The 14,884-nt window shown below is 37.1% G+C and overlaps 1 protein-coding gene across 2 annotated transcripts in view; it reads left to right on the forward strand.

The window, feature by feature from the left end:
• LOC106880088 (phospholipid phosphatase 1-like) overlaps window positions 1–5,836 on the forward strand; it is a 171,506-nt gene extending 165,670 nt beyond the window's left edge. For both annotated transcript variants that reach the window (XM_089366144.1, XM_089366143.1), the window contains 5 exons: window positions 417–568; window positions 1,747–2,045; window positions 3,854–3,911; window positions 4,382–4,558; window positions 5,583–5,836. In XM_089366144.1, the coding sequence (XP_089222270.1) occupies window positions 494–568; window positions 1,747–2,045; window positions 3,854–3,911; window positions 4,382–4,558; window positions 5,583–5,729 (756 nt within the window). In that variant the 5' untranslated portion in view covers window positions 417–493 and the 3' untranslated portion in view covers window positions 5,730–5,836. The remainder of the gene's footprint in view (window positions 1–416; window positions 569–1,746; window positions 2,046–3,853; window positions 3,912–4,381; window positions 4,559–5,582) is intronic.
• Window positions 5,837–14,884: the final 9,048 nt, after the last annotated feature.

A 14,884-nucleotide genomic window follows, 5' to 3' on the forward strand; every position in this document is an offset into this window, starting at 1 on the left:
CTGTCGAGGCAAGTGAAATCGAAATCGAACTAAATTCGACGACTGGCCCCCATGCCAACATCTCCTTCATTGGACACTAAACTCGGCTTGCGAAGACCTGTTGGGGCAAGCGAAAGTGAAATCGTGATGGCACCACCGTTCGAGCGTGATCGTTACCAGCGTCGCCTTCCTGGCTTCTGTGCAGGTGGCACGTAAAATACACCATTTCGAGCGTGGCCGTTGCCAGTGCTGCCTGACTGGCCCTCGTGCTGGTGGCACGTAAAAGCACCCACACACATACACACACACACATTTCGGACGATAGTCTTTCATCATATATGCAATTTCAGTTAATTTGTGCTATATTCACGACCTCTCACATAGATATAAACCAATAACTACTGTGCCTAATCTATTTCTTCTTTTCTATTTCCCAGTTGCCTTACCATGTCTCATCCTGGAATTGGTCGGTAAACCGTTTCAACGTGGTTTCTACTGTAATGATGAGAGTATAATGTACCCATACCATGACAGTACGATTTCAATCAGCGTGTTGGTTCTTGTTGGTACAGGACTTAATATTACTGCCGTACGTATTACTTTTGCGACATATTTTAACTGTTGTTGTTATTATCCGCTTATTGATGTCCCTTTTGGTGTTATATTTCCTTATGAAAGGTGGTGAGCGAGCAGAATGGTTAACGGTGTGAGTTCAAATTCCGCCGAAGTCGACTTTGCCTTTTATCTTTACGAAGTCGATAAATTATATACCGGTGAAACACTGAGATCAATGCTTTCAACTAGGTCCCTCCCACCAAATTTCAGTCTTTGCGCTTTTGTATTATTATTATTAACTATTATTATTATTATTATTATTATTATTATTATTATTATTATTATTATTATTATCTAGGGCGGCGAGCTGGTAGAAGCTCTATCACGAAATGCTTTGCGACATTTCGTCCGTCTTTACGTTCCGAGTTCAAATTCTGCCGAGGTAGACTTTGCATTTCAAAGTTGGGAACAAAAACAGGACAGTGGAGACAGACAAGGAAACCGAACGTATATACGTGTATGTATGTATGTATGTATGTATGTATATACATATATGTATGTGTATATATGTATATATATATATATATATGTGTGTCTGTATATATATATATATACATATGTATGTATGTGTATATATATATATACATATGTATGTATGTGTATATATATATATATATGTGTGTGTGTGTGTGTGTGTGTGTGTGTGTGTGTGTGTGTGTGTGTATCTATGTGTGTGTGTAGGTATATGTATGCGCAAACGTTAATCCAGACAAGGTTTTTTTTCTCTCCGTTTTGTTCCTTTTACCATGTTTTCTCACCTCATCCCTTTCTGTAGAAGGACAAAGAGCATGGGCTCGAAACGTCAAAGAATTTTTCTCTTTTTCCCGAGCGTCAAAGTCACAGTAATCCCTCACCATATCGCAGTTTATTATTTAAGCTTACATCAATTCCTCCGTAGTGTTGTTTTGCATTTACGATAAAATAAATATATACAAATTATAAAAAATAATTTTTAAAATATACAGTACTGTTTCTTCGCGGATTTTCACTTATCGCGAGGGGCTTTGAAACGTAACACCCGCGACAGTCGAGGATTTACTGTACCCCCTGTTTGTTTCTCCCACGCTTGTCTCTGTCTTTTGTTTTGTTTTGTTTTGCGGCTATTTTTTTTTTGCGTATCATTTTAAACATGTGCCTATGTTCCATTTCCAGATGATCATTGGAGAGTGCATGACACACAAAACCAATAAGCACTATTACTGCTTGGTAGGCAAACAAAAGAAGAAAATACCAACTCTGATCGGAAGACTCTACAGCAAGATAGGACTGTTTATGTTTGGTGCGATGAGCACCTATCTGTTGACCGATGTAGCCAAGTACTCAGTGGGAAGGCTACGGCCTCATTTTATAGATGTGTGCAGACCAGACAGATCAACGTATAACTGTTCACAGGGTTATGTGACGACATTCATATGTACGGGCACCGACACAGTCTTACTTAGAGAAAGCAGGTAAGAAACATGTTTGCTGGTCTTTGGATTACTCTTTTTACTCTTTTACTTGTTTCAGTCGTTTGACTGTGGCCATGCTGGAGCACCGCCTTTAGTCGAGCAAATCGACCCCAGGACTTATTCTTTTTGTAAGCCTAGTACTTATTCTATCGGTCTCTTTTGCCGAACTGCTAAGCTACGGGGACATAAACACACCAGCATCGGTTGTCAAGCGATGTTGGGGGGACAAACACAGACATACAAACACACACACACACACACACACACACACACACACACATATATATATATATATATACATATATATATATATATATATATATATATATATATATATATATATATATATATATATATATATATATGTATATATATATATATACATATATACGACGGGCTTCTTTCAGTTTCCGTCTACCAAATCCACTCACAAGGCTTTGGTCGGCCCGAGGCTATAGTCGAAGACACTTGCCCAAGATGCCACGCAGTGAGACTGAATCCGGGACCATGTGGTTGGTAAGCAAGCTACTTACCACACAGCCACTCCTACGCCTATTTTATTTATTTATTTATTTTGCTTATTACTTCCGCCTGAGCGAAGGCAGAGGTATTGATTTCAGTACTGTTTGTTTGTCGGTAGACAAATAACCGCTGGATGGATTCGGATGAAACATTCAGGGATGTTTGGCCTCGTGACTGGCACGACGAACTGATTAGGTTTTGGGATCGATCCGGTACCGGACAGGGGTTGTGGATTTATTTTTACACGAACTCCCCTAAAGAACTCCCTTGCTGCCTGCTGCATTGATCACCACCATTGGTCTGTTCTTGCTGGTCACCGTGATAGCTGACGTCTCGCTCTCCTCCGGGCAACACCCTTCTTCTGAAGAGACCTTGCAGGACCATCCGTGCGGACATGAGGAAAAGGAGGAAAAGTGAGGACATTACGACCCGTCCTGCCTGCTCATCTTCCCTTGCAGCCTCTGCGGACGTGCCTCTTCCTTCCGAACTGGACCCGTCGGACATCAGCAAGTCTGTCTTAAGCAGACATGGACATCCCCCGCACTCTGTAAATCTTTGCTTACTCGCGAAGATATGTGTATGTGTGTATGTATGTATGTATGTATGTGTGTGTGTTTGTGTGTGTATCTAGCTAGCTAGCTAGCTAGATAGATAGATAGATAGATAGATAGATAGATAGATAGATAGATAAACAGACAGACAGATAAACAAACAGATAGATAGATAGATAGATAGATATAGACTACTTTATTATCTCCCCTTCTTCCTAGCTCTCCTGGCTGACCACCTCTGTCCAGCCATCTCCATGATCGACCGCTAGCCACTAAAGCTGTTTTTTTAATTCTCTTTCTGTTTAATTTCTTGCATTCCTTTCTGTTGAAGAGCTTAGGCTCGAAACGTAAAGGACTTTCTTACCTTCCCGAGCGTTAAACTAATACACTTGTTTGTTGTTTACACACCTGTCTTTGTCTTTTGTGTTCTTGTAAATTCCAACTATGTGTGTGTGTGTGTGTGTGTGTGTTTGTGCTTTGTGTTTTTGTAAATTCCAACTATATATATATATATATATGTATGTATGTATGTATGTATGTATGTGTGTGTGTGTGTGTGTGTGTGTGTGTGCGTGTGTGTGTGTGTAAGTATGTATGTATGTATACTAAATTCTAGAAACGATTGCTTCAGTGTTTGGTCTGTACTAAAGCCGCAAACGAAATCCAGAATAAAGCCTTAAAATCCGAAATCTCTTGCTGATCCTCCCTTTTCACCCCTTTTGTTTTCTTTTCCAGATTATCTTTCGCCTCAGGCCACTCGTCTTTTGCCATGTTCTCCATGCTGTTCCTGGCGGTAAATATTCACCATCACCACAACTACTACTACTACTATCGCTACTACTACTACTACTACTACCACCACCACCACCACCACCACTACTACTACTACTACTACTACCACCACTACCACCACCACCACCACCACCACCACTACTACTACTACTACTACTACTACTACTACTACTACTCTGTGTGGGCATGTGTGTGCATATGTAGCAACGTGTGTAAGTTGGTGTATGTATGTATGCAGGTATATGTGTTTGTATATATGTATATGTGTGTATGTATACGTCTGTGTGTGCGTGTGTGTGTGTTGTGAGCATGTAGATATGACTGTGTATGTAGATGTGATTGTGTGTGTGTATGCATGTATATATAAGTAGATATTTGTGCGCATATAAGTGTATGTATGTTTGTATATGTTTGTATATGTGTGCGTGTGTAGTATATTTATACTCCTAACTACATGCATGTATCTTTCAGATTTATATCCATGTGACGTTACCTGCTAAGCTGGGGTCAATGCCAAAAGCCCTTCTGGAGCTCATTGCCATATCCCTGGGCATTTACACCTGCTTCACCCGAATATCTGATTATAAACACCATTGGAGTGATGTATTGGCTGGGGGCGGCATCGGCATCATTGTCTGTTTAATTGTGGTAAGTTACGCTTCTTCACTGTTATTACGGAATTTAAGACAACCTGGTCTCATGTTTGAACTGTAGAACTCACAATCGCGAGACCATGGGTTCAGTTCCCAAGACGAATGGTGTATTGGTGTTCTTGAGCAAGGCACTTCATTTTGTGTTGCTCTGCAATGATTTCGCCATCTGACAAGTTGCACACAATGCACCTCTTTACTCTTTTACTTGTTTCAGTCATTTGACTGTGTCCATGCTGGAGCACCGCCTTTAGTCGAGCAAATCGACCCCAAGTCTTATTCTTTGTAAGCCTAGTACTTATTCTATCGGTTCTCTTTTGCCGAACCGCTAAGTTACGGGGACGTAAACACACCAGCATCGGTTGTCAAGCGATGTTGGGGGGACAAACAGACACACAAACACACACATACATACATATATATATATACATATACGACGGGCTTCTTTCAGTTTCCGTCTACCAAATCCACTCACAAGGCTTTGGTCGGCCCGGGGCTATAGTAGAAGACACTTGCCCAAGCTGCTACGCAGTGGGACTGAACCCGGAACCATGTGGTTGGTGAGCAAGCTACTTACCACACAGCCACTCCTGCGCCTATACAGGTGTAACTGTACAGGTAATGTTGATTTGATGGAGAGAGGGAGCTAAACATCATCATAATCATCATCATTTAACATCCGTTTTCCATGCTGGCATGCGTTGGACGGCTTGACAGAAGCTGACCAGCTGAAGGGCTGTTTAGGCTCCATGTCAATTTTGGCATGGTGTCTACGGTTGAATGCTCTTCCTAATGCCAACCACTTTTTCAGAGTGTACTGGGTGTTTTTCAACATGGTACCAGCACCTTCGAGCCTGCAAGATTAGGGATGCTCAGCTGGAGAGGGTTGAAAGGGCCAAGACTGGACGCAAGGGCCAAGACTGGACGCAAGGGCCAATGTGTACCATCAATAATTGATCCCTATAAACATTGATCTACATAGTCAAAAATAGTCTTACTCTGCATTTTTGTTTTCCCACCAGCTCGGCAAATTATCGGATTTCTTCGTACCAGAAAGTCGAGAGAACTACGAACTCACTACTTACAAAATCCCGGATGCACGAAGTATATCACAAGCTTCATCAAGTTCAGGCTGTGAAACAGCTGTTACTCTTGACAACCATCGCTAGTTTCACTTAGATCATGAAACAACTGTAATGGAAGTATTCCAACATGTCTTACAGAAAAGAAAGACTAAAAAAAAAAAAGAAATACAAGACAGAAAAAAAAGACGAAATTTAATTGCTAAATATTTTTTTTTACATTGGAAACATATTTTTATTTTCTTATTTTTCTTTTGAGAACATTTTATAAAAAAAAAAAAAAGACTTCTCAACGAATTTACTGTTATACAAATATTTTAATATCATTATTATTAATTATTACTGTTATAATTATTCGTACTGTAGGTGGTGAGCTGACAATCGTCAGCTCATCAGAAAGATGCATTGTGACATTTCTTCTGGGATATTACATTCTGAGTTCAAATACAACCAAGGTCACCTTGACCTTTGATCTTTTCAGGATCGATAAAAGAAAGTACCAATCAAGAACTGGGGGTCAGTATAATCGGCCTGTCCCACCCCTCCTTGAAAATTGCTGGCTTTGTGCTAAAACTTAAACCATTATTATTATTATTATTATTATTATTATTATTACTGTTAATTGTTACTGCATCGGAAAAATTGCTTGGCAGCATCTTTTCTGACTCGCTAGGTTCTGAGTTCAAATTCTGCAGAGGTCAGCTTTGCCTTTTGTCCTTTTGGAGTCAAAAAAAATAGGTACCAGTTATGTATTGGGATCGAAGTAATCAACTTGTCCCCTCCCCTCCCCTCGAATTTGCTGGGCTTGTACCACATTTAGAAAGAATCATTATTGTTCCTTTCTGCTATAAGCACAAGGCCTGAAAATTTTAGGGAAGGGGGTCTAGTTGCTTACATTGACCCCAGTATTCAACTGGTACTTATTTTATTGACCCTTAAATGATAAAAGTCAAAGTTGACAGCAGAATTTGAACCTAGACTGCAAAGAGGGAAGAAATGTCACTAATCATTTTGCCCAGCATGCCAAGCATTCTGCCAGCCCACCACCTTAAGAATTATTATTATTATTATTATTATTATTATTATTATTGTTAACCATTATTAGTGCTAGACAAAATGCTTGGCAGCATTCTGTCTGGCTCTTTATGTTCTGAGTTTGGATTCTGCCAAGGTCAATTTTCCCTTCAATCCTTTCGGGGTTGATTAAACAAGTACCAGTTTACTCACTGGGGTCGATGTAATCGACTTAACCCCTTCTCCAAAATTGCTGCCCTTGTGGCAAAATTTAAAACCATTATTATTATTATTATTATTGTTATTTATTTTTTATTTATGCACCCTTTTTAAAGCCTAGCCAGGCTCATGGGCCCGGTTTCCCGGTTTCTATGGCGTATATGTCCACCCCACTCCCAGCTGGATGGGATGCCAGTCCATCGCAGCGTTACTCAAGAATCAGAAAGAAAGAGTGAGAGAAAGTGGGGGCGAAAGAGTACAACAGGGGTCGCTACCACCCCCTGCCAGAGCCTCATGGAGCTTTTAGGTGTTTTCGCTCAGTAAACACACACAACGCCCAGTCTGGGAATCAAAACCGTGATCCTCTGACCACGAGTCCACTGCCCTAACCACTGGGCCATTGCACCTCCACATTATTATTATTATTATTATTATTATTATTATTATTATTATTATTATTATTATTATTATTATTATTATTATTATTTTCATAGGAAATAGGCATGGTTGATAATTTCAAAATAAAAATTGTCATTTTGATATTATCTACCCTCCCCATTCCCTGAATCATTATTGTTATTACTATAATTATTATTGTTATTATTGTCGCTATTTTAATTACTATTGTTGTTTTTTGTTGTTATCATTGTTATTATTTGATGAAAACTCACGGCTTATGATGAAAAGTGTCACATTAAGGTGACACTTGTCTACTGGTCATGCTTCAAGAAACTCTGTGGAGGATTCTTGCAGTTCCAAGCAATGCTGGTTTTGGTAGGTGTTCTACCTCTACATTAGTACCAATCTTTTTTGAGCCATGCTGGTAGTTGAGTGCTGATACTTCCAAGTGTGTCAATTACTATTATTATTATTATTGAGTGAGAGAGCAGTGCATGCCATCAAAGTGACACTGGAGTAAAATATACGAAGCCCATTATACCCATCATGACTACCCGTCTGATAAGGGTACACCAGGCACATGCATCACAGCTATGTGTGTGCAACATGGTGATCTCATATCAAGATTCTTCATGTTGAGTAGCCCATCCTGTTCAAAAGGTCTCTGAATAAGGTTTGTTTAAGGATGTTGAGCAAAACACCCATGTTTCCAAAGGTGAATTATTCAAACCCCAAAGAATTCCTCTCAACACATGGCTATGATGCTCCCCAACTACTTCTGCTTGTGATCAGAGATGCACATATCATCAGCCACTAAGGGACATGCTCAACTGGTTAAGATCAAACAAGTGACAAGCAAATGTGTGGTAATGAGCAGAATATTTGCTGTGTCCCATCTTTTATACCAAGACAAAACAATGTAAATGATAACACTTCCAATCATTATGTACATTGTTTTGTCTTGGTATAAAAGATGGGACACAGCAAAAATTCTGCTCATTACCACACATTTGCTTGTCACTTGTTTGATCTTAACCAGTTGAGCATGTCCCTTGGTGGCTGATGATATGTGCATCTCTGATCATGAGCAGAAGTAGTGGGGGAGCATCATAGTCATGTGCTGAGAGGAATTCTTTGGGGTTTGAATTATTATTATTATTATTATTATTATTATTGTTATTGTTTATTGTTAAGGCAACAATCTAGCAGAATCATTAACATGTCAGAGAAAATGGTTAGCAGCATTTCTTCCAGCTTTACAGTCTTGAGATCAAATTCTACTGAGATTGACTTTACGTTTCATCTTTTGAGGATCAATAAAATAAGTACCAAATGAGCACTGGGACCGATGTAATCATCTTCTCTAAAATTTCAGGCCTTGTGCCTAACACTCTGAGTTCAAATGCCACCAAGGTCAACTTTGCCTTTCATCTTTTCAAGGTTCATAGAACAAGTATCAGTCAAGCACTGGAATCAATGTAATTGACTGACCCCAATCCCCACAAAATTTCAAGCCTTATGTTTGTGGTAGAAAGGATTATTATTACGAGTATGAGTTCAAATCCTGTTGAGACTACCTTTGTCTTTTTATCCCTACTGAGGTCAAACAATGAAGTTGTTGTCATATATGCTCTGATACCTGTTATAGAAGAGTTGCATTCCTGAAAATCTTGCCCTGATATGAAGTTCCATCAGCCTGGCATCCAGGTTCCTTGTACATCCATGAAACATGGACGTCTGTGAGAAAATATGGCTTGTGTGAGGGGACTCTTGTGCTACATGAATATTTTCAAGACGGCAAGTCTTCCATAGTGTGGGGTGGTTCATGTGTTTGGGTAGATAGATGCATATATGCATATGTGTATAAGTGCATATATATACATATATATATATAAAAATACAATGAATATGTCCATTACTTTCCTACAGATTTTTATGTCTCTTAATACTATTCTCTTACCTTGCCTTTTGGCATCCTTCTGCAAACCCACAATTGCTTAACCATAATATGTACGACTGGGGTGTATAAGGGCATTAAACAAATATCATATTGCATCATTGCTGCTAATACAGAAGAAGTGTGCCAAGAGGCTTACGTAACAGCACCAGTCAGCTTACGCAGCAGCATCTGGCTTAAGGAAACACGTATATGTCATAGAAACCTTAAAAATACAGATTACATTTTTCTGCATTTCTTATTACTACAGACATATATACATACATGCATACATACAAACATACATACATACACACACACACATACATACATACATACACACATACATACATACATACATACACACACATATATGTATGTATAAACACACACACACAAGGAAAAGGGGTTGATAGCGATTGCAAAGATTTGGCCTGCTTGCCTTGAAACTGGAAACTTTGAAGCAACAGTCAACCTTTATCTTAAATATATATATATATATATATAGAGAGAGAGAGAGAGAGAGAGAGAGAGAGAGATGTACTTGCATAGCAAGTGACCTGATCTGAGATCGTGTGCTGGAACAAAAACAATTGCAGCGTGGAAGGTGTTTATAAGCCATTTAAAATAACACACAAAATCCGTTAGATTCACTTCAACATTTAAATTTAATTTGTCAAAATATTTTCGTCGCTTTGAGACCGCGACCTGTTCACTGACAAAATTCTAACAGGTCGCGGTCTCAAAGCGACGAAAATATTTTGACAAATTAAATTTAAATGTTGAAGTGAATCTAACGGATTTTGTGTGTTATTTTAAATGGCTTATAAACACCTTCCACGCTGCAATTATATATATATATATACATGGGAAAGAATATGTCAGGTGAATAATAGATTTACAGACAATGCTTAGATGGGATTGAATGCCTGAGATCCAATGTCAAATGATGTGAAACAGAATCCAGGTAAACAGAAGTTGACCCTTCGCAATGTAGCAATGGAATTGGTGAATGTAGACTATTATAGATGGACAGGCCATTGGTTAAGGTATCAAGGCAGTTCTAATTTAATTACAAAGAAGTGAATATATCTATAATTATGCTTATACTCACTTCTATATAACTAATTAACAAATGTTTTGATGCTATTAATAAATACCTACCCATCTTTTTGTATTTTAAACACATATATTTATGTATGTATATGCATACATATATATATGCATACATGTGAATATATATATATATATATATATATATATATATATATATACACACATATACATATATATATATATATATATATATATATATATATATATATATATATATATATATATACATATACATGTATATATGTATATATATGTATACATGTATATATATATATATATACATATATTAGTGTGTATATACAGACAATATGTATGTTTATAATTTATAATTATATATATATAATTTTAACTATAATATCCTGGTTGTGGGATTTCAATTTTCTTTCTTTTGCATCAACAATATTATTATTATTATTATTATTATTATTATTATTATTATTATTATTATTATTATTATTATCATCATCATCATCATCATCATTATTATTATTATTATCATTATTATTGTTTGAACTCAGAGCAGAATTCAGTGACAATGAATTTATATATCTTTGTTGCTCTAGGTTCAAGCTGAGATTGACTTTTGCCTTTCATAATTCCTGGGATAATAAATTATGTACCAGTGATACGCTGGGATTGCAACAATTATTTATCCCCTCTCCAGCAAACTGTCTGTGTGTCTATATTAGAAACCACCACCACCATCATCATCATCATCATCATCATCGTCGTCGTCATCATCATCGTCATCATCGTCGTCATCATCGTCGTCGTCATCATCATCATCGTCATCGTCGTCGTCATCGTCATCACACTGGCAAGCTGACAGAATTGTTAACATGCCAGACAAAAATGTCTAGTGCGGTTTTGTCCATCTTTCCACCCTGAGTTCAAATTCTGCCAAGGTCAGCTTTACCTTTCATCCGTTTGGAGTTAATAAAATTAGTACCAGTTATTCACTGGGGTCAATGTAACCGACTTAATCCCTTCCCCCCAAATTTGAAGCCTTGTGCTTCCAATAGAAAGGATTATCATTATTGTTGTTATTATTGTTATCATCATTATTATTATAATTATTATTATTATTATTATTATTATTATTATTATTATTAATGTTACTGCTTTTGTTAGCAGACACTTTGTCTTATTGTACTGTAATCTTGTCCTTTTTTTTGCTGGAATTGACTTGTGTGTGCAGATCACGGAATAGGTAAAACATCATTCTGGTATATTGTTACGAACTTTTATCTTCTGAGTTCAATACCTGCTCAGGTCCATTTTACTCTCAGTTGTTTCCTGGGATCAACACGATAGGTTGGAACCTTTAAAAGTGGTGCACCAGCATGGCCACAGTCCTTTGATTGGAACCGGTCATAAAAATGAAAATAACCATTTTATGCTTTGAGTTCTAATCCTGAAGATGTGCACATGATGTTTTCATTCTTCGAGGGACAATAAAGAACCACAGTGCTCCAGCGTGGCCACTGTCTTTTGACTGGAACCAGCCAAAGAATGAAATAATCTCTTTATGTTTTGAGTTCAAACCCTGAAGGTATCAACATGATCTTTTCAGTCTTCAAGGACCAAGAGATGACCATTTACCACAAATGGATCTCTGTTGGTGGTGGTGGTCGTTGTCGTCATCGTGGTGGTGATGAGCAAAGCAGCTCTATTGTTCTAACCATTTGGATTGTAAGGCAAGTGGTTGAGTACTCCACAGACATATCTGGTCTAAATATCTTACCTGTTTTATGTTCAAACTGGCCAGTTCTGGTCTCTCACACCTATCCAGCAATGTTATTTTAGAAATAAATGACCACAGCATTGAAATCTTGAAGCTGTAAGATAATGCATAACTAACTCAAGCGAATTAAAATAAATAAGCATCACATAAGACAATAATCTGAATGCTAAAAGGTTAAACCAGTCACATCCAGCCCAGATATTCTACCTGACCGGATCAGACCTCTCATACCTACCCTACAATGTCATTCTCAAAATAAACAATCACATTATCAAAACCTTGAAGCTATGATATTAATTTAAAACAATGTAATTTCTCGGGTAGAACCAGTATGATACAGTGTGTGGCAAGGCTTGACCTGTTGAATTACTGGTATAATCAATCTGAGAGGTTTCAGTACAGTTTCCATTTCCATCTGCCCAGGGCTTCAGTAAAAGACTGTTTGGTCAGAACCGTATGTATTAGGATTGAAGTTGGGACATCTTGTGATTGCAAAGCTGACTGGTTAACCATTCAACCATGCCTGCAACCTGTCATGTACTGGGGTAGATTCAGCCCTTTTCTCTTTGACCCCCCTCCACCTCCATCTACAAAATTTGTGGCCTTCTACTGATATGATTAACCTTTACTTTTTTTTATTTTATCTTTAGATGCTTTTTTTCTTTTTTTTTCTTTTTCTTTTTCTTTTTTTTTCTTTTTCTTTTTCTTTTTCTTTTTTTTTTGGTGTTCAGTTTTCTGTTTCTGCTGCTATTAATTATTCTCCCTGCTCCATCATCATCATCATCACCACAACCACCACCACCATCACCACCACTACACAGTGATCATCAATACCATCATCATCATCATCATCATCACAATATCACCACCACCACCATCATCAACATCATCACCGTCATCATCATCATCATCATCATCATCATTTCCACTACCATCACCACCACCAACACCATCACCACCATCACCATCAAACACCATCCTTATCATCTCATCATCATCTTCATCATCATCAGATGTTTTCATCTAATCAGCTTAATCAACTTGTCACTTCGTTAAACGTCCATTAAAAGTCTGTTTTTTTTTTCCTTTTTTTTTGTTTTGGGGTTTTTTATGTTATTATTTTTTTATTTTATATTTCATTTTATTTTTTTTCTGTTCTGTTCTGTTCTGTTCTGTTCACATATCACAGAATTTAGAAAATATCAATGGAGCCTGTTGTACATTTTAACTACAATAAATTATATACACTCTTTATTATATAGTTGTAAATATACACACTGGATTCAGAAAGAAGATAAAGACTAAATATTATATACACTCTTTATACAGATGTAAATAAAACATTTATGAGCAAAAATAATTATAATCGTCTTTGTTGTTTTTTTAATTTCATTTTTGTAATTTTGTGCATAAGGGTACAGGCATGACTGTGTGGATAGGAAGCTTGTTTCCCAACCATGTGGTCTTGAGTTCAGTCCCACTGTGCCACACCTTGGGCAAAGTTCACTGTGCTACACCTTGGTCCCAGACCAACCAAAGACTTGTAAGTGGGTTTGGAAGACAGAAACAGAAATAAAGTCCATCATATGTGCGTGTGTGTGTGTGTGTGTGTGTGATAATTTTCTGAAACGTGGATAATTTGTGGGGATGGATTCCCGTGGGCCCCCACCACTCCGATTTCGGTGGGAAAAAGTCATTTGCGGTATATTAAGAGAGGAGATTAGTTGATAGCACAAGAAAAAAGACAAAAACTAGGGGAAAAACATTATTTCTCACCAAAATCGAGTTAAGTTTTTACTAAACTATAAATTTAAACTAGATCTAAATAAACAACCCCTGTTAAAAATATTCTGGCAAGAATCGGGGAGAAATTTAACATCCCAAAGAAACTTAATTTCGGTAGAAAGTATGTTTTTTTAACTTTTTTAAAAATAAAATGTCGAAAACTGATGTGGAAAAATCGGTCCAATTACTTCAAGACCGCCCCTGTCTATATATATACATATATATATATATATTTGGGGATTGTCACATTAAATTGACTGTATACAACTACTTTATATATATAAATATACAAATTAATTATCAATTATCAATATAGGGCGTCGTTTAAAAAAGATTTTCGCTGCTCTTTCTAGCAAATTAAAACAATAACATACACGTTAAACGAAGCGGTCGCTGAGGTGTAAAGGGAGATAACCCTACATTTGAGGGTTATCTCCCTTTATACCTCAGCGACCGCTTCGTTTAACGTGTATGTTATTGTTTTAATTTGCTAGAAAGAGCAGCGAAAATCTTTTTTAAACGACGCCCTATATTGATAATTGATAATGAATTTGTATATTTATATATATAAAGTAGTTGTATACAGTCAATTTAATGTGACAATCCCCAAATATATATATATATATATGTATATATATAGACAGGGGCGGTCTTGAAGTAATTGGACCGATTTTTCCACATCAGTTTTCGACATTTTATTTTTAAAAAAGTTAAAAAAACATACTTTCTACCGAAATTAAGTTTCTTTGGGATGTTAAATTTCTCCCCGATTCTTGCCAGAATATTTTTAACAGGCGTTGTTTACTTAGATCTAGTTTAAATTTATAGTTTAGTAAAAACTCAACTCGATTTTGGTGAGAAATAATGTTTTTCCCTAGTTTTTGTCTTTTTTCTTGTGCTATCAACTAATCTCCTCTCCTAATATACCGCAAATGACTTTTTCCCACCGAAATCGGAGTGGTAGGGGCTCACGGGAATCCATCCCCACTCACCTCAGAGTTATATATTTTCCATATTTTCTTTTTTTTT

The sequence above is a fragment of the Octopus bimaculoides genome, chromosome 18 (assembly GCF_046866305.1).
Source record: "Octopus bimaculoides isolate indiv1 chromosome 18, ASM4686630v1, whole genome shotgun sequence".
In the NCBI taxonomy this organism is placed as follows: Eukaryota; Metazoa; Mollusca; class Cephalopoda; order Octopoda; family Octopodidae; genus Octopus; species Octopus bimaculoides.